Consider the following 23,600-nt stretch of genomic DNA (forward strand, 5'->3'; position numbering starts at 1 on the left):
CAAGGAGGACACAGGTAAGTGACCTGGACTTTCTCCTGTCCCTACATTGTACACCAAGAACAGGAGGGCTTCAGTGGCCCTTGGAAATGGTAGGGTCTGTTGTGCTGAGGAGAAGCCGCTTGGGGAGTATTTGTTACTATCCACTCTGCCTATCAGGAAGCCAAGGCTGTGCTCGCTAGATCCTGTGGTTATTTACTCTGGCACAAAATTCAAATAACTTTGTTTGTACTGGGCATGAGCAGAATTTAACTCTTATTAAAAAATAAATGGGAAAGCAAAGAATATGAAGACATATAAGAGTGTAAGAAAATATATTTATTAAATTTCATGGCAATACTATGGCAAAATTGTTAAACACATGCTTACTTTTAGACACCCGAGCAATACAACAGGAGTTACATCAAGCAAGCAAACTAGGTTTAAATTGTATGCAAAGTTGTATCTTAGTGTTAGGTTAGTCTTAAATGTCAACTGCCACACTGAAATAGTATATCCCCAACATGATCCCAAGCTTCCTTTTTTAAGCATGCATTTGTTTAACTGCTTAGCTGATAAATTTTCATATTGATACACTTTGTTGAATCAGTATTTTACTTGGCATGCTACAGCTTTATTAAAGTGCCTTGTGATGATTTTGCTAAATTTGTGAAAGAAGTAATTTTTCAAAAGCAGATTTGGAAGCTGGAAAATTTCAGTATCATTCAGCAACAAAAATATGCTAAATGACTTATTAGATTTAGTGTGTTATGAAAACTATTTTTTCAGCTCAATCTACTGATTTATTCTCAGCATTAACTTCTGTAGATGACTATGTCAAATTGGCAAACAATATTTTCACTAGTATTAAAAAAAAGTCCATTAAAATCTTCATAAAAACAGAACATAAAAAACATCTCTAAGCAAATTATTTATGCTGTAAAAAATATGGTATAAAAAGAGCTAAAAAAAATTGAACCTATTCACAGTATATGTTTAAAGTTACAGCATTATAGTATAATGTTGTGTGTTTTTTTCAGGTGACCTGTATGATTCCACCAGTTCTGATTATTTGTGTGCCACAAGAGGCTCAAAGTTCAAATTGCTGTTACCTTCAAGTAGGATTTCAGATATGATATGATTCAGTTGTCTTCTCTTTTTGTTATCCCCAGCTTTACAAACTTTTGACATGCTATCAAAACATAAAATGTTTCCAAAGTCATTCTTGAACCACATTTAGAAAACACGGACAGAGTGATGTTCAAGGATTCTTTTTTTATTGTGTTACTACTAAAGGGTGTGACTTTTCTATTTTACTTTGCCCTGCTCAAGCTATTAATTTTTAAAGTTTTCTTAATCCATGTAATGAAAAAGTGAAATTTTCACTTTTTGCTTTGTTCCTGGGTTAGCTTTACTCACTACCTTTTGCACAACATGAGACCAAGTGAGCTGCAAAGGTATTGACCGTTCTAGTGGAAGTTGTCCATAAATCTCCACTGAAGCTGGCTTTCAGTCAAAACGCAGATTTGGGACTGTCCTAGAGATTTTGTTAGGTATCAAATTGAAAACCAAGGATTTCATCTGCTCTGGTACACCACAAAGTCACCTGGACAGTACTGTCACAAGAAGAGAGTGAGACTGGAGAGGGATTAACCCCATCCTCTCATGAAACACCCTGCCATTAGACCACCTCACCTGCATGGGGATGCTGAGCCCCTGCCCTCCAAAACCCAGAATTCCTCTTGAGGTTTGTTTTTTTTTTTTTGTTTCAGTTGTAAAAGCAGAAGGAATTAATAGATATTTTTGTGGGGGAGAAGTATTGTCATGCACACTGGGACAACTTATAAAGTTACAGAAAGCCTGCCAATATCATCTGAGGTTTGTTTGTATAACATGCTAAAAGGAAACAAACATTGGTTATCTGAGAAGCACTGGGAAAAATCCAGAGTTATATAAATGGGGGAGGGGAAAGAAAATTGTGGTGGAAGAAACTATTTTACAGCTCCTAACAAGATATCTAAGACAGTCTTAAACATGAGGGAATAAAACACTTAAACACTTCTAAATCCTTGTCTAGCATTTGGGGTCTGGGACTGTGTTTCCAGGCTGGCTAAGGAAGAGACAAGGGAAAAAAACCAACAAATACTGCCAACAGCATCTTTGAGCATCATCCACAGAGGGCAACATTTAATGCAAGCACCTCAAGTGTTGCAAAGTGTGTTGGGAGGAGCACAAGACAGCAGGTGCTTCCTCTAGACAAAACTGTCTCAGAAGGTATATATTCCTGTACAGGACTCCAAGAAAATCACTTTGGCAATTGTAAGCCGACTTCCTCTGCCATACGCACCTAGGCACATGATGATGCAAGCACATGTGTGCATAAAGGGTTAGGACTTAGTGTTATAAATATTAAATGTCATTTGCACTGAAGTCTTCATCAAAGTCTGTGGCAGAACATAAGATGCTATTTACACGGGAAGCTCTTCATAAATTTATGATACATAGAGCCTTGTTAGCAATCTCATTCTCTAAATGTTACATTTTTCTAATATCTGTCAAATTATTTTACTATATTTCTATCTACTTGTAGGGATACAAGTATTCTATTTACAAAGCAGTATTTATTTAAAAACAGAGCACACAATTTATCATTGCCTTTTCAGAGTGATGTCTAATCATCTTCTCTCTCCAGTGCACTCAATCACTTTCCTTTTTGCTCCTATTCATGTTCAACTGAGTGAACTCATGATCACAGGAAACACCACAGCACTCAGCTTTACCCAGCTGAACCTATCAACAACATAAAAAGGTGATTTGAAAATGCCTCTTCAGAGCAGCCTAAAGCTGGAGGTCAGCAGGAGTGTGCTGCTGTCACATTCCTAGCAAAGTCAAGTTCTGGTCCCCCACACAAACCAAGGATGAAGAAATGTGGTGCATCTGCCAATTGTGCCATGACAAGCAGCACAGCGACTGGCTCCCTTTGGAAATGGTTTACCCATGAAAGCAGCAACTAGAGATAATAAAGACAGCAAATGTCAGTTATTGGGTTCTAGGTCTGCCTATACAGCCACTGCATAGCAGGGGAGGTAATTCACTGCCTGCCTGTAATATTAGCTTACTATTTTGTTGATATATTAACTAGTAGTTCTGTGAGGTATATTACATGCAGATCTACCATCCCAAAATCTAACACAAGCATGAGATCCCACATCTCGGGCATGTCAAAAAACCAAAAATAATGAATGTGTCAAATAGGAGAGTGCACAATGATACAACAAATGTGACTGATGTTCCACACGTACAGTGAACAGTACAAAAATCCATTACAAAACTTAAATTGTCACATATGACAGGCATGGCTCAAAAATAAAAAGCAGCAGAACTGACAACTTTCTTTAGAAAGCAACTGCTTGGCATTAATACCCTACATCTCCGAACACTGATCCTGGAGGACTGAAGTTAGGCATGACACAATCCCTTCTGGTCGTATCCCTTCTGGAAGTTGTTGGATTTTGCTTTTTGTTTGGTTCTTTTTTTTTTTTTAAAGCTGCACTTTCTACTCTTCTAAAAATGAAGTAAAAAGGCAAAAGAACTAAAAATAAGTTCAATAAAGGATACGATTTTTCACAAAAGGATGGTAAGGAAATGCTGTTTAAACTTTAGGATTCCTAGGATATTTTCAGAAAAAAAATTGTCCAAAGAGGCTCATCAGGAAGTTAGAAGGCACTAGTACAAAGAATCTGATCCCCTCTGAAATTTACAACTGTTATCAAACATTTAGAGGCTATAAGAGAGCACCATGCTTTGAAAGAGTATTTGGTTCAAAGACATTCCTAAAGATGCTCCACTGGTTTAACATGGCACTTGGGCTCAGAAAGCAAGTCTGTTCCCTGACTGTCCTGGTCATTCATCCCTACTGCTCCATGTACCTAGAGGTGGCTGATCACATTAGCAGACCACCTCTCCCTATGCACCTGAATTCACTGCTGAAGATCTGAGATGGGGATTTGAAAGGCAGCACTGAATAGGCTCAAAGGAAACCACAGAGGTGAAGCAGCTGAGCTTTCAGGTGCTGGAATGACACCTGTTTACTGGCTCATCAGCATTAAGTGACAATAATGCTACAGATACTGCACAAGCTTGTGTCTCTCCCACATCTGCCCCCCTCTTCTTACTGAGGCCATTTCAGTTAAAGGACCTTTTTGACCTGCATCCTGAAAGTCAGAACACCAGGTATATAGTCAAGAATTAGGAAAAAAAAAAAAAGAGATTAATAACTAGGTCAGAGGGAGTTTAAAAGATCAACATTGAAGCAGAACATATATTTTGTGGAGTTTTTCCTTACCTAATCACTAAGAAATAAAGCAATTTAAAATGTTGTTGTCTTTACTGAATAGGAGGAGCAGCACAGTGGGAAACCTGAGTATGTGATGCTTACGTGTAAGTGATTCACCATATGAACACTGACAATGGTCCTAAACTGCTTCCTGTGAGAGCTCTGTGTGTTCTCTGAAGCTGCCTTGATTTCCAGTCTCCAAATTAAAAATTCCTAGTACTCTCAAATGGCAGTTTCATTTTGTTTCTTGCAATACACAGCCATATGAAAAGCACAGTTATTCTTCATGGTCAGCTGTTCTGCTACAGAGAGGCTTTTTTTTTTTCCAGTTGGATCACCATGCAATACTGATTGCTCCTCTGTACTGAGAATCTGCTCTATAAAAAAAAAAAACCCTAACCACTACCCATACATGCTGTCCATGACATAATCTGCTTTCAATTAAAAGCATATAGCAGCAAAAGCTAAAATTCATCTTAGGAGATGGACACATTAAGCCAAGTCTACACTAGTGAAAAGAAATACTCTAAAAAACAATTATGAAAAACAGTTGTCACTATTAGGATTTAGCCTCCTCCCAGCTATCAGTCACAAAGGGCTTAACTGCTTCCTTTCATGTGTTAGTTTAATGTTTTAAGTAATATGCTATGACACTACTCTTGTGCTAACGCTTGGCCACAAATGGACGTCAGCTCTTTGCACTGCCTGTGTTTCCACGTGCAGCCCTGCTAACTCAAAGACTCAACAGATGAATCCTATGTGCACTTTCTGTCCTTTCAGAGACACCTTGCACTCTGCCAGACCTGCAGACTAATCTGTTTTTTACTACTTCACAGCTCACTAGTCTGGGAGGCACACACAGGGGGGTGTTACCTACTACGGTAACTATTTAGTGCTTTGCCTTTTTGTCAGTTCTGAAACACCACTACACTTTCGTTCTATGGAGATGGCAGAGACACGCCAGCCTCTGAAACTGAAAGACCCAGTGCTGTGATTAGGTTTAAGCTTATGCTTGGTTTTATTTTGAGAGCCAGATCACGTGGTTTGGAGACCAAATGTCTGTCAAGTCATCCTCCTGGTCTGCTCTCACACCTTTACAACTAGCAGCCTAGCCAATTCAGTCTCCTTATCTGTTTTCTTTAGAAAACCATTCCCATGTCTTATTTATTTAAAAAAAAAAAACAAACCCAAAAACCAAAACCAAACAGCAATCTAAACCCCAAACAAAGCACAGTAGCTAAGGAAATGGAGATTAAAAAAAAATTGGTTAGAACCATATGGAGACCCTTTTTGATCAAGCTCATCTGATACCTCCCCACTGTTTTACAGGAAGAAACAGGTAAATTTCTCAAAAGTTTCTCCTGTAAACTAGTGAAATTCATGTATGCCACAGCCTGAAATTTACACAGTGAAATGTTACAGTTACAGTTGTCTAGAGATGCACATGGGAAAACAAGCATTTTAAAAGATGATTGTTCTAAACACTCCTTTAAGCACACAAATGTATATAATTTAAGCTTTCTTTGCATTACATATCTGGTAAAGGAGAGGTAGAATTAGTGGCACTAAAACCTCCCTGGGTTTCTCTCTGCCACTAGAGAAATCCTACCTTGTAGTCCCAGGTAGGATTTGTATAGAAGGTCCTGTTGGGTTGACACATAAGATCAAAGATCAGTCAGACAGCAGGTAATACAAAGCTAATACAATAAAGACCATCCAAAAAGCAATTTCTCCTCAAGGACCTAGTCCTACTACCTCTAATTTCATGTGCCAAACTGCTTCAGCAGCTAAGGTGAGTTGACAGAGATTTCCCCGTGGCTTACATTACTGCTTAGTGCAAATCTGCTGAACACTGAGGGTGAATGGACTACTGTACCACTTCAAAGCAGGAGGTCTGGAGCAGAAGCTATGAAATACAAAATGTATTAGTGCAATACATTAGGCAAGATTAACTCTTTAACCAAAAGATAGAAAAAATATAGAGCATTCTAAGGTATTTTTTTAAAAAAAGGAAGTTTTAAACTTTATGCAGTTCTTGTTGAGGTTTCAATCAGTGTTACACTTCTTTTCCCCAAGTTTGTACCCCTGAGTCAAACATTTAATAAACATTGTACAGTAGGTACAGAAATTAGTGTCTAGTCAAAAAGCAACAGATTTGAATGGCCATTGCTTTGTAAGTGTTAAACAGTGACAATAACCTTCCATACAGGAGAAGAAAAAAAATAGCACTCTCATTTGTTCATTGTTTATAACTAGGTACAAGATCTCAACAGTTTCCAACCACATTGTTTCTGAGTCTTAGGCTGAGATTTGCTATAAGTTAAACCTTCAGTAAGGAAATCTGTTGGTGCTGCATCATTTGAGTCTGCATGGTTGAGAACGACTGCAACAAAGCAAAGCAATCTTTCCAAGTTATAAATTGCATGAGACCATGTTTATCTTGGAGCACTCTGTGAAGGTAGGCAGAGTTCTTTGACTATAATTATCAGGGGCTGTAAATTCAAAACCCCTTACATCCAATATATTTTACTAGAGTAATAACTAAATTGCTATAATTTTGGCCTCTCAGCCTCTATTACAATGGAATATTAACACTTTGACTAACTTAAACATGGTAACATTCAGCTCACTAGAACTTCTGCTGACTGTCTCCAAGAATAATTCATGCCTTTTGCACTTTTCTTCTTCCTTTCTTAACAATACCAGGAATAAAAGCTTATTCAGAAGGCAGGTTCACATGCAATGAGGACTCACTGTTAATCATTTGGTTTGTTCTGAAAAAAGTGTGTGAAGGACCACCCTGTGTTAATGGGTTTAGGAGAGTCTTCATCATCTTTTGGGGGAAGCAAAAACTGTCGGGAATTAATTGAACATGGGCTCCCAAAAGATGCATTTTCATTGTTGCTTTCAACTGATCCAGGAGAGTCTGGAGTGCCCATGTTCCACGCATTTGTGTTTGCTTGAGGTCTATAGCCTGCAGTTTTATCCAATTCTTCCTCCACAGGTGAATGGCCCTCTATTTTCAGAGCACTGATAGAGAGCTGCATTTGTGGCTTATAGCCTGCTGTAGTCACTAAGTCTATTTCTGGCTCCTCTTCTGGTTTAATTTGAGGCTGATACATTGACTGGATGTCAATGTAAACCACCTGAGATGACCCTCCAGGTTCATCTGTAGGGGGATTTGAGATCTCCTCTTCAATGATAGGAGGGCAGTAGGAGACAACAACATGGTTTTCCATTTCTGAGTCAGAGCCATCTTCAGGCACAGTGGTCTCTGCTGCTGGGGACATCATCTCTGTGTCTTCAATCTTTGGAGCTGTGGACTGTGTTTCCACCACTTCAACACTGTTGGGGGTGCATGGGTTCATTTCCAGTGTTTTAAGTGTCTTATTCCCCTGAAATGAGAAAAAGGAGAAGGGGGAGACACTAAGCTAAAAGATCTGGAAAATCTGAAAGCAACAAGTTGCTGAAATTACAGCAGTTTGGTGGCTTGTGGACTGTACTCATTCCATGGCCACTATAACGATACATTAAAAAGAAAAAAGTGCTTATCATTTTCTGGCTCACATTCCTGTAAATGTTAGAAGTATTTTATGCAAATTAAAGAGACTTGAGATCTTGCAGTATATTTTTAAGAACTTTCTCCAAATCTTGTCTTTGTACAACCCATTTCTGAAGGCTGTTTAAATATTCTGCCCATCTCAACTGATGTATCTACCGGGATAATGGGATATGGCAGATCTCCATACTTCCTGCTTCTTCTAATACTTCAACAAAGATGCCTGTATTACTCTTGTATTCTTATCAGGTACTGACACTTCTCATTAGCTGGAAGAAGAGAAATGCAACAGTCCTTTCCTAGTTCAAACATTGCAATTAACTACATTACAACAACAAAGCTCTAGATAGCACCTGACAGAAGTTACTCAGTAAATTGGCTTGTTTCCCCCTGCCACAGAATTTTTTCCTACAATTGGAACAGATGAGTCAAAGTTTGCAAAAGAATTCTTTAACTGGTTTTATCTTTTAGAAGCTTAAAATACTAGATTTAAAATAAGGGTTACCTCACAGATGTTCCTCTGAAACTGCAGTGCCTTACTGTTCTCAGGATTTGGGATTTCTGGATAAAATGTTTCTTTAATCCTTTAAAAAGGAAAGAATAAACTATTATAAAGATAGCAAGGCCTGAAACAGATTGTGAATACACAAAAGGAGTCAGGACACTTCCCTTTAACTCAGAATACTGAAGACATCTGGTGCAAAGATTTAATGTGTTAAACTTTCACTGAGTATAATGGAAAAAACAGCAACCCCTTTTTTTTTTAAGTTGGGAATTTAATATGCCACATTTACTAAAAGCTGAAGATGATATGTCTATCTTTGTTTGTAGAGGGCACACAAATTACAGTATGTCGCCAGCTTATTTCCACTCGGGAACTGTTTATAAACGGTGCTCACTGAAGAGAGGCTCCTGCAAAAGCTTTTTGCATTCCTCCCTCTGACCTCTCTCCAGCTCAGTTTCTCCCTCACTTTCCACATGGTGTTTTTGCCACCCACCATTGAAAAAAGCCCACCAACATCTTTGGGTATATAGAGAAAACAGGGAGTAATTAAAATCATGGAAAACCCTAGCACTGAAGCAAACACTTCCAGGAAAAGATGAGAACCCGAGGCAGGCAGTTACCATTCCCTCTTTCGGTAGCAGAAGATGCTGGCCAACACTCCAAGCAGCACCACCACTGCAACAGGGATGAGAATTGCAATGATTAATCCTACAGCTGGGGGATAAGAAAAAGAGAGGAGACAGTAAATATATATCCAATATAATCAGTAAGTTTTACAGCTTTTCTAATATTCCCCCCATTAAACTTTTCTAATATTCCCCCCATTCCATTAAACTCAGCTAGTGCAATGGTCTGCAAACAGTGACCTACACTATCACCCTTTCCCTTTGCTGGAATTCACAGATTCATTGATAACTACAGGAATCAGCAGATATTTCTCTCTGATTGTTTAATTACAGAAGGATTCATGTGCAGCACAAGACTCACTGGTACAGTGATTCTGTTCTCATTAAGCACTTGCATTGCACTTTCATGCTACCTGAGCTGGCCCAGTTTCTGATAATGGCTCTTCTAGGCCAACAACTAATTGCATAAACAGCATTGTCTTTTATATGTTTTACAATGCTTCTAATCCCTGAGCTTTAGCTCCAATAGATCTCCACTGTCTTCTTCCATTGATATTAAATGCTTCAAGCTTGATTTTAGTTGCACCCCAGTGTTTAGTCCTTCATAGAAGTACTTTTTTTCTCTTATTCTCCAAAGTCAATCTCTTTTTTGTAATTGTCTTTCTGTGTTTGCTTCTGTCAAGGGATCAATAAAACTGAATTCAAAGCAGAGAAGCATCTGTTTTCAGCTCTGAAACTGATAAATATTTCCACAATATCTTTCTTCCCATCATGTATTAGCAGATATTCATAATGGGAAACCTGGCAGAAACAACTGGCTGCTTGAGAAAACTAAGCTCAGACTCCACTATATTTAGTAGTAGGTTAGAAGTTATTTTTTATGCATACATTACCATGAACTACAAAGTAGCTGTAATAGAAAAGGATGTTTCCCTTACTCTGAACTGTATTTTTGTATTTAAAAATAACCAACTAAATAAAGGTAAAAATTAGACTGTAGGCCCAAACCTACAGGACCAGAATAAACCAACAAAATAAGCTCAGCTTTATATACATTGTACAGCCCATGTGTTAAAGACAGGGATATGTCTGAACAGGGATAATCAACTTACAGTCTTCCTTTGTCACCACATAGAGGCTGTTTGGAGGGCTCAATCCACCGGCAGTGTAGGCTTGTAGTTCCAGCTGGTAACTCGTTTTGCCTTGAAGATCAAGTATTTTCATAGACTTCTTTGTTAAGTCAGTGATATTGTTAACTTTAAGTTCTGGATTTCCTGTTTGTTTGGAAGCAGTAAGAAAAGCATAACTTCGTAAGAAAGGATTAAAAAAGACAACCTCAGCTTCAGCAAAACTGTCTTGAAGTGAGCAGATGAAACCAGAAGAACAGTCTGTGTAAAAAAAACTGAAATAAAGAACCCTAGCAATGCTACATGCTTACACAGCCCCAAGCAGCACAGGAGTGTGGTGCTGCTGCTGCAGATTGACTACATTTCCTTACCCTCCTGAGTGTCCTCTTATGAATGTCAGTCAGGCTTCAGTCCTGACAGGACAGGCACTGGAAGAATGTTAAATTTATTTAACCCTATTAAATATAGCCTTGTAACCTCCCCACCTCATCTCCCCAGGGTATCTGAGCACAGGACAGCAGTACACATTGCCACTTAGTCACTGCATTACTTTATGGCCTCAGTGAGACAGGGTTTTCTCCAACTTTTGCTTTATATTAAAAAACAACTGGGCTAATCACACAAAGGCATTTTAAATGCCTTTGTCACGTATCAGGAGCAAATTATAACAGTGAGTAATGCAACTGAATTATTATTAAAGCATCTTTTTTATTAAGGTGAAATGAAATTATTAAAAAATAAAAAGGAAATATGTAAGCAAGGAAGTTGCAATTTACACAATTAACTTACCTGATTCTGAAAGTCTAGGCTTTAAAGCATCTTTTTCACCTTTTGCAAAGGAAAGAAGATATCCTTTTAGAAATCCTCTGCATTCTTCAATAGGAATGTCTTCCCATTTTACCAATATAGAATCTGAAGAAGTTTCTTCAACAATAAAATTTGGTGCAGTTTTTGGAGCTGTAGAGAGAGTTATGAAGGAAGAAACCAGTAAGAAATTGCCTTATTATAAAATGCTGAAAACATGTAAGTATTTAATCAGTTTCGTTTTGGAGCTAGCATTTTCCAACATTTTCCTCAAGACTCCTCACTGTAAAGTACATGTGAAAGACTTAGCAGGAGTCTACAAAAATACAGCAAAGTTGGGCTAATTGTTAATAATTACTGCAGTATTAGCTACTAAGAGGTGCTAGAAGAAAAATTTCTCTTTGGTCAGTCTTCTTACAGACCCATACCCTTCTTCCTGCAACAAACCCCTAAAGATTGTATAAACATTCAGAGGATACATGTTAGCTTTTACAGGCTTTAACTCATAGCCCGTCTTAAAACAAAAAAAAAAAACCTACACAATTTTACCATCTCAGCTTAAAAGAACTACTCTTAGCAGTTTACACAAGTCCTTTTTCCAATACCTGAGGCCTACTGAAAGTGTTACAGCAGCTAATGTATACCCCCATGTATAATGTCAGGACTTAGCTGACATTTGGCTTTAAACCACCATGGCTAAACTCATGTTTAAGAATGCATCAATTTTTCTCTCGATGGTTATCTGTCCAAAGGCAAATCTGAAGTTTTAGAATGAATCTATGCTCTCTTGTGCATTTCTCAGTTCCCAATAAGTTTCTTCTGCACGCTCAACGCATTATTAGTCCCTCAAAGTCTTTTTATCTTGAAAGCTTCTGTTTGATCTGTTCATAACACATATGGAAAACTCTTCTGGGAAACCTTTCAGAATTTCTGCAGAAATACAAATGGCTGACAATTGAGTTTCTGGTAAAAGCGCCTTAACCTCACCTTCAACCTTAGCAATGAAGTAAACAACACCATTTCCAAGGACTCAGATTATGTCAGCAGTTCAGTTTTCTAGGCAAACTATTTTAGCAGAAAACATATTAAACTTCAAAGTGAAATCGGTGCTGTAGTTACAATACCATACAGCTATGATGTTAAAGGCTAAAGTCATGTCCAGACACCTGGGAACAGAAAGCATTCAGACACTAATGCATCTTCACGCCAGCAAAGCTCAGCACTGGGTCAAACCCCAGTTACCCACACAGGGTTGTCTGGGACAGAATACAATTCTCAAAGTAGTTGTTCTCTAGGATCTAGTTTGGATCTATGAAATGCTTTCATTTCAACACAGAAATGTTATGGATACTTTTTACATTTTCTGAGCTGTACCAGATGTGCTTAGAAGTTTACTTGGACCTGATGAATCAAAAAAGTTGCCTCTTCTTGTGTAGAATGGACCACAGCCATGTGGTTCAAATTATGGCTGTGAATTGCTGTGACACTCTGTGCCACCACACAAGCTGGAGAACACAGGGTTATTGCATAAGCTTGGAACTGGAAGTGGCTGGAGAAATGTGTTACAGTTATACACAGAACAAAGAGAAGTCAGCAGTACTGCATGGAGATTCTGGTCTCAGCCTTCTACCAACACTGAGCTAAAAAACAAACACAGATTAAGTTCACTTTTCAGAGATCCTGAATGATAAAAGTGCACTCACGCAGCTCTTTCATATACCCAGTTATGTTTTTCAACAACTGATATCCCATGGATTTGCAGCCATACAGAGAAAAGTTGTATCTCACGCCAGGTTTGAAGAGAGCTGCAAGAGAAAACTGCTGTAAGAATATTTCACTTCAGAAGAACAATGCATTTAGATTTCACATGATGCAGATATATAAGTACATATTAAAAAATTAGAAAGTATAATGGTATAAATACCATTCCTGTTTGTAATTTCTACAAAAGCTATGCCATCAGATGTGGTTTAGAAGCAGTAACCAAGTCTAGCTACCAGAGAAAGCTTAGTACTAAACAAAGAAGATTCAAAACAAGCTACTCAAGTTGCATAAATTGCCCTTTCCATGGGGAAACACAAATTGAAGTTACCAGAAATAATCCCCTTACTTTCCTCCCACAGCAGCCATGTAGATCCTGCCTCCTCAGAAATACAAATGCATTTGGAAATAACCAGGCTTACTGGAGCAACAGTACAAAAGATATGCAGAAAACTCGCAGAAGTGACAGTGAAACAACTTAGCAATGAAATTCAGTCCTGAACTCACTTTAAAAAACACAGATAGTCAGCATATTTATGCTTCCCATGTCTTTGGTGGACATGATACTATAATTTTGATACTATAATTTAATTATTTGATACTATAATGTGTAAATAATTTACCACTTTCTGGGATTTTCTCAAGTTGGGGCTGTACACTGCTTTCAAGACTTTTTCTAAACAAGATACCACTGTGAAACTACACAGAAGTCAACTGGGTTTTGCAAGAGTTCAGGCCCAGCCTGAGGGATTCTCCTAGCAGGACTAAGAGCAGAGGTGGATTTGCCAGCTTAAGCCCAGCCCTAGCAGCTGGATAACTCATAAAAGAGTCACATGCTGCACGAAGCATCCCAGTGAAGAGCTCAGGAGTAAAGCAGTGCATCACAGACACTGTATTGTCTGCTTAAAAAAAAGAAATCTCTAGCTAGCACAAACAGAAACAACATGGACACAGTGTTGCGGTAACAGACAGAAAAACATATTGCCCCCTTCCTTCCAGGTCTCAATCCCCCTCAACTTTCCCATGTACACAGCTCCAAGTTGTTTCCTTGAATGGAGACTTTAATACTAAAATCTTTTAAAAGGCAAATATATACCCTTATAGAAAGCAGAGAAAAAAGTCCCACATCTTTAATGGGTTCTCTCTTTCCTCTTCTGCTGCTACTAGTCCCACCACAGCTGAATTTCATTTCCCTGATCTGCCCACCAGCATCTAGAGACCTGGAATGTGCCCTGTTCCAGGAAATTTCAATAGCTGACAGCAAGCCAACACATGGAGGTCACACTTAAAAAAATTTGCCTCATGTAAAAACAACGGATTAGTCTTCTCCCATCCTGAGCAGCACTGTTTATGCTTAGAATCCAAATAAAACCCCTAACCCTAGATTAACCACTATGCATTAGGCTGAGTTAGGAAATTTTGGCGTACAGCTAGAAGAGGTAATTTCAAAACAGTTAATAAACACGGAATGACAAAAGTTAAATCAAGACTGATATTTGGATTTGGCAAGGCTGTGTAAGAAATTAAAATAAACACAGTACCAAGAAGAAATTCATTTATTTACAGAAGTACACAGGAATCAAACCATCTGCAACCTATAGCTTCATGCTGCTCTCATTCCACTTGCTGCTTGGGATCTCAACCAGAAAGACTCACAAGAAAGTATTCTGACTTACCAGATTTTATCACTGCATTTGTTGTACTTGAAGGAAACTTCTGCCAGTCCACACTACAGGGTTCAGACCCAGATGAATGACACCATTTTACTATGTAGCCACACGTCATGTTGGGGTAAGAATCCCAAGAAATATTAATTCCATTGCCCATTGCCACGGCCTGATCTGTTGTGACATTGTCTGCAACAAAGATGACACAAAAATCCATCAAAGAGCAAACACTTATCTAAAGCCCAAGATGAAAGAAAGCCTTCCAGCCACAGCACAATGGCTTTATAAACAGCAGTCATTTCTAGGGGCAGTCATTTCTAGGAATGAGAGGCATGAGTGAACTCAGAATTCGAAGCAGCGCACTCAGCTGAGCTTTCTGGAGTGCTCACAATCAGACATAGCCTCCAGCAAATCCCTCAGCCAGCCTTAAGTACAATGAAGAGAAATGCAGCAGCTCAGGACTGGCTTAAACAGCACTTTTTCAAGGTAAGGATTTACAGCAGATGTCAGGTTCAAATATGAATTGACACCAATCTGGCAGGAGCCTCCAGCTATAAATTCCTGCTGTCATTTCATCAAATGGTTTGCTTTGTGTTTCTTTCAAAATGTCTTGCTGTCACCTGCCCAACCACAGACAACCATTTTTCATGAAAAATCAACATCAATAATCATGTCCCTGGTGAACTTTATGGAGGCTTCAGTCTACCAAGGGTAAATTATACAAGAAAGAAAAAAAAAAAAAGCTTTGCCTTTAATTTATTTTTCTTGTTTCTGATTATCAAAGATCTAGCTGCCCTTGTGAAGTGATCAGATCTGGGAACAGCTTCCAATTCCTGCAGCTGCCTTCCATGGCTGTCCATTACATGGGACCCCGCAGAGCTAAGGGACAGCTTCCAAAGGCCACCACAAAAGGGGTGGCCCCATGACAGATCTGCAAAAACAATCTCAGGGTTTCAGTTTTCCTTTTTCAGTGTTCTCATTTATGCTCCCCATTGAGTCTATTATTTCATTTTATTAAAGCCATAAACTAGGGAAGGCTCAAGGGCAAGGACAGTTTTCAAGAATTAGTGCTATGAAAACTTTACTCTCATAGATGTGCTGCAAATGTCAAAGGACTGCCTATTTCTAAATAATCTTAGCACACAGTTAAGTGTATAATTGTTTTGTAGCTTGCTTATGGCAAGAAAAAGACATAAGCAAATGAACTCCACAAGGGCCTTGATACTTTCCCCAGAAAAACTACTATGCAGCCAGTGAAACTATATTTCTGTGATGCTGGTAAAGATCATATTTCTAATTAGCAGACTTTAATTTTTCTATTTACAGAAAAGAGTTTTTTACTGACAGTAATCACATACTGTCTAAAAACCATTTAAATACACCACACTCCACCTTATTTTCTGAGCTAGATGACTAGAAATTCACCATGGGCAGTACTACTCATTTTGGTGTATTTATAGCTGCAACCCAGACTAGAAGAACAAACTACTAGCACTAGAACACTACTATGTTAGGGGAGCCTGGATCAGCCAGATTATATGCCTCAACTCTCTACAGAGCACTGTTCAAGGACAGTGACAAATTAATTATGGCAGTGTATCCTTTGTTTGTGTTTTCAGTTTTCATAAACTCCAGCTTCAGACCCTTTGCTCTCTTATTGACATTAAAAGCACTTACAGACTGCATACAGGAAGCAGCCAGAAAAGATGTCTGGGCAAAAATGTCATCCAGTTCTTTGAATGAGTCATCTTGTATGACTCCAGTCAGTGGCTCAATTCCTATACCAACTCAGGAGCAAATCTTTAATGAGTACAAGTTGGGTAACACCAAAGGGAGCCTCAGACATCTAAGAGAAAGCTATAAATGAATGCAAAGCTCTAGCTGCCATCAGCTCTCCCAAACCACAAACCTATTATAGACCTCTTTGACTTCCAGATCCTGACTCTTTCTCTGCTAAAGGAGAGCTATAAAAGCATTTCAAATCAACTGTCCCATATAGTTACTTTTCCTTCCAATGGGCAGACTAAGAATATACTACCAGGTATTAGCATCAGTGCTGTGCTCAGTTCTGGGCTCCTCAGGACAACAGAGACATGGAATTCCTGGCATAGGTCCAGCGGAGGGCAGCAAAGATGCTTAAGGGAGTGGAGCATCTCTCTTACAAGGACAGGCTGAGGGAGCTGGGCCTGTTCAGCCTCAACAAGAGCCGAGAGGGGACCTCATCAGCGTCTGCCAAAGCATGCAGAGAGGGGACAGAGGAGGGACCAGGCTCTGATTGGTAGTGCCAAGCAATAGGACAGAAACTGATGCACAGGATCACGAACATGAGGAAGAACTTTCCTGTACAGTGACCAGGCCCAGAGAGGTTGTGGAGTCTGCCTTATTGGAGATACCCAAGCACTATCTGGACACAATCCTGTGCCCTGTGCTCTGAGATGATCCTGCTTGAGTGAGGAGGTTAGACGGTGGGCCCTTCCAACCTGACCTATTCTGTGAGTCTTTGTTTTGGAGGAGCACAAGAAACATTGTATTTCATTGTTTTGCTTTACACAGAAACAAACTTGTTTTTTATCTCACTGTGAATCTCAGGCAGAACACATTTCTTCCTGTGAGAGATGGCCAAGTCTTACCAGAACCTGAGTTGCCAGACAACCAACTGTGACACCTGTTCCCCAGGTGGGCAAGGAGAAGTGGACCCATGAATGCTCCTGGCAAACAAGTTGAGACAGGCCTTGCTGTGTGAATCTGTTCTCCCTGCAGAGCATCAGCCAAATATGGAGCTAAAGATTTGGTGTGCAGGGAAGCGTGGACTCTCAATAACTGCTTTGCAATATTATCTACTCTGCAAGCTCAGTGTTAAGAGCAGGAAATCATTATCAGGCTCAGCTATTTCTGTATACAAAGCCTTCAGGAAGAGCAGCAGTGTTTTAATTGGGAAGCTAAAGCCCTACCTCCTTTTCAAATACTGGCTCCCTAGCACAAGGATGCCAACACCTTACCAACCAGCCCAATTAATGTTCTCCTACAGAGCTCTCAGGCATTGAACTGACAATTGTCACCTTAAAAAGCCACACAACACCTCCAAAACTTCTGAATCTCTTTAGCATGTCACACTTCTCAGTGTCTCAACAAGAACCACACAGGAATACACTGAGCTCCCTAAATATCAGGGATCCACACCAATGCTTTTGAAAAGTGCAAATAGCTGTAAAGACTGCACATTATCATCTTTATTTTATGTAAAGAGCACAATTAATTGGTGAGACACTACTCCAAAAGCAAAGCATTTGTCCCCCCACCCAGCAGATTTGTGTGGGGAAATAAACGCAAACAAACAAAGCATTATTTTTCAATAAAAAAACTCTACTAGATATTCCCCAAGCTTTGAAGGTGTTTAATTCTCAGCTGGGAGCACTCACCACTTGGAAGTTCCACGCTTGTTATCCTTGAAGGGGGAGATGAGCCCGCATGGTTTCTGGCTACAACGCTAATTACACAGTCACTTTTTCCAAGTTTTATCTCAGTACTGTTTGAAGGTTCAGAGACTACTTTACGCTCCAGTAGCCTCTCTAGCAGGTAGCAGGACACTTCATGAGACACTATTTTTCCATTGGTTTCAGATAGGGATAAGGGCTATGAACAGACAAAGAGTGCATTAAAACCAAAATGCAATATACAGAAGATGACATAGGATAATATGAATTTACAGGTCCTGATCTAGTCTGATGACTGTGTAAGATTATAAGGCAAAAAAGTAACTCATGTGTAATTTGAGAATTAACATGTAAATTCCTAAGTTTTTAATTTTCAACTCAAATGCATTTAATTCTTCATGTGAAATGCTTCTCAAAGCAATATTTAAATTATAAAACTTTAATAACATTCTTATTTGGGGAAAAATATTTGTCTCAATAGATGGTTCTATAAAAAGTTAAGAAAAGCAGTCTGGTTTATTGACTATAAACTTTACTAATTTGTAAACGTTTATATATATTTATAAATTTATAAAAGTAAATAGTTTTTTATACGTTACATGACATAATATTTTACTTGTTCTATCTACCTTCCAGAAGACTATTATGCTTTCACCAGAAGGACTTCTCTCTCTCCAGATATCCGGTCCTCTTGCAGGAGCTAAATAAAAAATAAGAGTGGTTGTATTTTTCCCCAGTAGCAGAGTAGACAATTTACCATCTATTGAAAAGTTAGGTTTTTTTAGATGACTAATTTTGAAATACGTATCTTCCCAAGTTCAACATTTTATCATCAAGAGTGAGAGGAACTTACGGGCTTCTGATGTAGTCTGCTCCACCCCCCTGCTCCAGTCACTCCACCTCCAGAAGTGGTCAGCAGCCGAGCAGCGCACCCTGAGCTGGTATTTGGTGTCAGGGCGCAATGCATTCAGCTGAGCTGTATAAGTTGAAGATTTCCGCCCAGGTATGGAGACATTGTGCTGTTCAAAATTTACAGAAATTGACATGATACAAGTATTTTTTTTCTCCTAAATTACACTGCTAGTCAACACCTAAAAAGGTGAGGGCTTTTGTCCCCCAAAAATACTGACAGTGTCAAAGCTGCAGTCAAGCCCTATGAAGAAAATAGTGGGAAAAAAATGTCCCATGCAGTCACCCTGAACAAAAACTTCAGAGATGCACCAAAATAAAGTTCTATACAGACAGTATTTGAAGCATACAGTAATGTGCAAAAAGGAGCAGCAACATGGGTGATTCTTCAACAGGGTGCACACAGCAGCAGGTGATTGTTTCCCATCTATCCCATTCAGTCCCCCTCTCTCCCATTTGCATCCAAACTGCTCACATGGGGCAGGCCAGAATTCTGGTGTTCAGAACCCACACTTCCACTGAACACATGCACATCTTGCAGGGACAAAGGCCTTTTTCCTATGAGACATGCACAGAAGTTCACTAAAGACAGTCTGCTTGAGCAGGATGCTTATCATGCAGTCTGCTGCCTCCATTTTTCCTTTAGAAGACATTATCCAGGTCCTACCCAAGTGATCTCAGTTCACAGCTCTTATGACAGGACTAGCCTCTCCTATTATTCTTAAAGTGGTGTGAGTCTAGAGAGCATTTCAATTTCACTATTAAAGAAATCCTAAGCCCAGGAATATTTTTTACTGATTCTAATTATAACACATGTGCATCACAGCTGCCAAAAACTGGACTCCAAGTGACTTTACGATGCAATTAATTTTGCATTTCTAAAACCAAATGACAACTTGAAAAATAATAGAAAATCCAAATAACAACTTGAAAAATACTAGAAAAGCCAACAATCTCTCATGCAGATGGAAATGCTTCTGAAAACATCCTCAAAATGCCATGTAAAACCCCATAGCAATTTCACAGCTCCTTTTGTGACAGGGAACTCCTGGAGTTTTTTTATTAAGCAACCAGCAACCATAAAACAAAGCTATAAAAGCTTTTGCCAAGCTGTTTGCTGCATACAAAATATCCGTGGGTGAGGGCTCTGATACAGGTGAAGGGAATCAAACTGCTGTGGAAGTGTAAGTCCTGACCCTTTTCCACTATCCCAGATGATTGATGCAGTAGCAGAATTCACAAATGAGTCCAGGCCCCAGATTTTGAGCTGCATATTACAAAAATATCTGAGTTCCTTTTGTGGTATCTAATCTCTGGTATTACTTAACACAGGTTACTAGAGACAAAATACAAAAGCTTAAGGCTTCTGCACTTATTAAGTGCTCTGAAAGTATTTAAAAAATACTCTTAGAGAGCGTGCACCCTCTTATTTTGGAGGCATGTACATCATGATTATCTTCAGTCTTAGCTGCATCATTTATGTGGCTTGATTTACGATATTCAAGGCCGTGCTCAACAGCTGTGCCCAGCTGGCAACTAAGTGCAGAGGGTGACAGAATACTGCTAAAAATCAAACAAGCATTGCAAAAAGAAGCCTCTGAGGTTAATGTGCTCAAATTAAAAATTCAGGCTCTGTGCACCAAGAGCTACCTGAGAATTCACTATGTCCCTACTTGAAATGGTCAGAGATAAGTGCGCACAAAGAAACTGGGGGTAAATCTCAGGCCAGCTGAAAATGCACTTCTCATTAGGCTTCCCCAGTGACACAGGTCACCCCACATTAACTTCATGCTGCAGAAGTTACTCCAGGTAAACTGGGGTGTAACTGGAAATTAACTTCTCCCATCCCATGGGAGAATCTTTCCCTATCCTGCCTCTGCATCACTGACATATGAGCAGGTTTTGCAGCTGCCTAACATGGCCACATGCATGTCAACTGCTGGCAGCAAACAAATGAACTGTTCTCTGAGGGGAAAAAATAAAGGGAGAAATTCAACTGCAGACTTCAAGATATGAAACAGCCAGTGTGGAAGTCTGCAGGGCAACAATGCATCCTGGAACAAGAGTATGTTAATACAGCTTGCACCAGGAAGGACAAAGCACATGGACTGTTACCTAAAAGATCAGCATAAAGCACTATGCACTCCTTTCAAGTACCAAATAACATGGTGTATAATTTGGCTTTTCTCTAGTGTTCAAAACAAAAAAAAAAAAAAAACAAAAAACCCACCAACCAAAACTGGCAATAACAGAGATGAGCAGGAATTTTTCTTACTTTAGTAAATAACTTCTACTCAGTACTACGTTAATGACTTAAGATCATCAGAATGAAGCTCTTGGTGAGAAATAAATTTGAAATGTGATTAGTTCAGTGAAAAAGTTTAGCATTTGTTCAAAAACTTTTCTTTTACAAGCAATGCTTACCAGTTTCCTCTCAGAGTGACTACTGCTAATTTCAATTTGACACAGAAGCCTGGTCTCAGCAAAGCTGCCATTTATAAACCAACGCAGTTGGATGCTTGTAGAGTTGTTCCCAGTAATAGTTAACTTTTCTGGGGCATTCGGATGAACTTAAAAAATAAAGAAAAAACCTTCAGTTGCAAGAAAAAAACCCATTTACTATAGTTCAGAAAAATCTTATTTTAGAAGGTCAGAGAGAATCAGAAAGATAAGTGTTTCAATCAGCAGCTGGGAAAACTGGTGCTGGGAAAGCACCTGCAAGCACTCTCATTCCTGATATCTTCTCAGCTATCAAATATGGAAAGAGATTTACTTAAGACTGAGTGTACTGGACACATGATAAGGAGTTGAGACACAGAAAAACATTTTTCCTCCTAACTGATTTTATCAAAAGAGTTAATCACTAGCTATTTCAGAAGATCACAGGTGATGGATGAAATTTACTGTACTTTGCTCAACTTCTGTGAACTTTTTAAATTAGTACTTAAAATCCGCAGACCCGGACAAAGGAGGATTCCTAAATGACCCCACCCCAAAATTCCCTTCATAGAATCTTTCAATAATATTCAGCACTAACATTCACAGCTATCAGAGTAAAAAAATACCTACTGTTGGATTTGGTCCAAATACCTTAATGAAATATGTGCTGTGCTTTGGAAATTAACTGGACAGTGCAGGAAAGAAAGAAAAGGAAACAAATAGGAAACAGCAGCATATCACCTGGGTGTGAAACAGCCCAGTTAATGATTAACAGAAACAAATTATGCTTTTCCCAACTGTCAATTTACTCTGACAATTCTAATCTCAGGCTAGTTGAACTGGGACCTGGACAATGAAAAATGTACTATCCTCATATTTAATTCAGTTTTTTGGAGAACAGCAGAATACTGTAACTAATAGGAATCCCTGAAATCTCAGCTGGGACTGTGGAGGAGAAAAGGGTGGTGAAGGCAGTGCTACAGAGATGGTCATCTTCCTTTCCTTTTTTAATCTAAAGGTCTAAATGAGAGAAGTTACTTCTTTATCCAAGCCCTGACAGCAGATGATCATGGCTATTACCAATAGGACACAATAGTCCTGATATTACCTTCTGTCTTTCCATGTTATTTTTTTTATGCTCCAAATCCTGCTGCTGTAAAACTGTGTAATATTTTGTCTTGTAAGCAGACACTGAAATACAGGGTAATTTACGTACAGGTTCATAAACTTACACCTAAATTTTAATTGTTGATGGGTAATAGAATGTGAAACATAACATAAACTTGCTGTTTATGAGCACGGAGAAGCTGTGGATGCTTCATCCCTGGAAGTGTTCAAGGCAAGGCTGGAGAGGGCCCTGAGCAACCTGATCCGGTGTGTGGCATCCCTGTCCATGGCAGGAGGTGGGGCATGGAGAGTGTGTGTGCTGTGCTGGAACTAAATGATTCTTAAGGTTCCTTCCAACCCCAGCCACTCTGGGATTCCATGATAAACAGCAGCTGTCTAATTATTGGATCACATATGAGAATTTGTCACGCAGCTGTCCGTCCAACAAGGCAGCACTGCTGTTGGCATCTCCCTGTACAGTTCATCTTTGCCTCATGAAATGCTCTGAGTTGCTTTCAAGTTCATATTATTGAATATGGTAATAATCTAGTGACAATTGAGGAAAATAATGAAAAGTATACCATGTAGAGCTCTTCAAGCCCAAAACTAACAAACAGCATGTAGGAAACATATTTTCCCTTTGTAAGTCATAAGTCTTACCTCTTTGAGTTATATCAACCAAAAGAGATGACTGTGCTTGCCCGATAGGATTGGAGACACCTAATATGAAATCATAGGTTTTTTGATCAGGCAGTACTGGAAAGCCACAAACATGGTCTCTGTTCATTTCATTGACTTCGCATGAAACATTTTTACCAGATGTTCTACAAAGAAAAGAGAAGAGGGAAAACCTTAGTTTTTGAGTAAGTTAATTCCTAGCAGCAATCACAAGTCTAGACTGAAAACATGGTACAGAACGATGGGTTCAGTTCACATGGCTTACAGAATGATTTGATTGCAGAGGCATATCTAACACCACAACGCAGGTTAAAGTGGCATCAGTCATGACTTGCCCTGTTCTCACGTGAAACTCTCCTCTTCCACTAGCATAACATTTCCATTCTCTCACTTCTCAAAAGCCTGGAAAACAGGTAGGTCCTGTAAAACCACCTTACAAGTCACAGCTAAGATTCTGATTGAATGTATCTTTGTTCAGATCAGCATACATTTGCATTTAAAGAATTTTCTTAATTGCTTTGTGAACTAGTGAGATGCTATACACATTGTCTTTCTATAAGCCCTGTTAAAAATGAAGACAGGTTTGTTACCTGGAATACATCCACTAGTCCCAGCTGTCTTTTAATAAAAAGCAGGAGAGGCAGTGTGTTAACAGACAAGAACAGTGGTGCA

At 39.1% G+C, this 23,600-nt stretch overlaps 1 protein-coding gene across 2 annotated transcripts in view; it reads right to left on the minus strand.

Annotated features, from left to right (window-relative positions):
* Positions 1 to 294: 294 nt before the first annotated feature.
* The window catches only part of LOC118699128 (leukemia inhibitory factor receptor), a 53,112-nt gene continuing 29,806 nt past the window's right edge, over positions 295 to 23,600 (minus strand). For both annotated transcript variants that reach the window (XM_036402875.2, XM_036402874.2), the window contains exons 9-20: positions 22,911 to 23,074; positions 21,129 to 21,274; positions 18,649 to 18,814; positions 18,425 to 18,495; positions 17,781 to 17,994; positions 14,371 to 14,550; positions 12,637 to 12,738; positions 10,919 to 11,086; positions 10,115 to 10,276; positions 8,997 to 9,090; positions 8,377 to 8,455; positions 295 to 7,707 (exon numbers count right to left, since the gene is read on the minus strand). In XM_036402875.2, coding sequence (XP_036258768.1) covers positions 7,069 to 7,707; positions 8,377 to 8,455; positions 8,997 to 9,090; positions 10,115 to 10,276; positions 10,919 to 11,086; positions 12,637 to 12,738; positions 14,371 to 14,550; positions 17,781 to 17,994; positions 18,425 to 18,495; positions 18,649 to 18,814; positions 21,129 to 21,274; positions 22,911 to 23,074 — 2,185 coding nt within the window. In that variant the 3' untranslated portion in view covers positions 295 to 7,068. The remainder of the gene's footprint in view (positions 7,708 to 8,376; positions 8,456 to 8,996; positions 9,091 to 10,114; positions 10,277 to 10,918; positions 11,087 to 12,636; positions 12,739 to 14,370; positions 14,551 to 17,780; positions 17,995 to 18,424; positions 18,496 to 18,648; positions 18,815 to 21,128; positions 21,275 to 22,910; positions 23,075 to 23,600) is intronic.

This window comes from Molothrus ater, chromosome Z (genome assembly GCF_012460135.2).
Source record: "Molothrus ater isolate BHLD 08-10-18 breed brown headed cowbird chromosome Z, BPBGC_Mater_1.1, whole genome shotgun sequence".
Lineage (NCBI taxonomy): Eukaryota > Metazoa > Chordata > Aves > Passeriformes > Icteridae > Molothrus > Molothrus ater.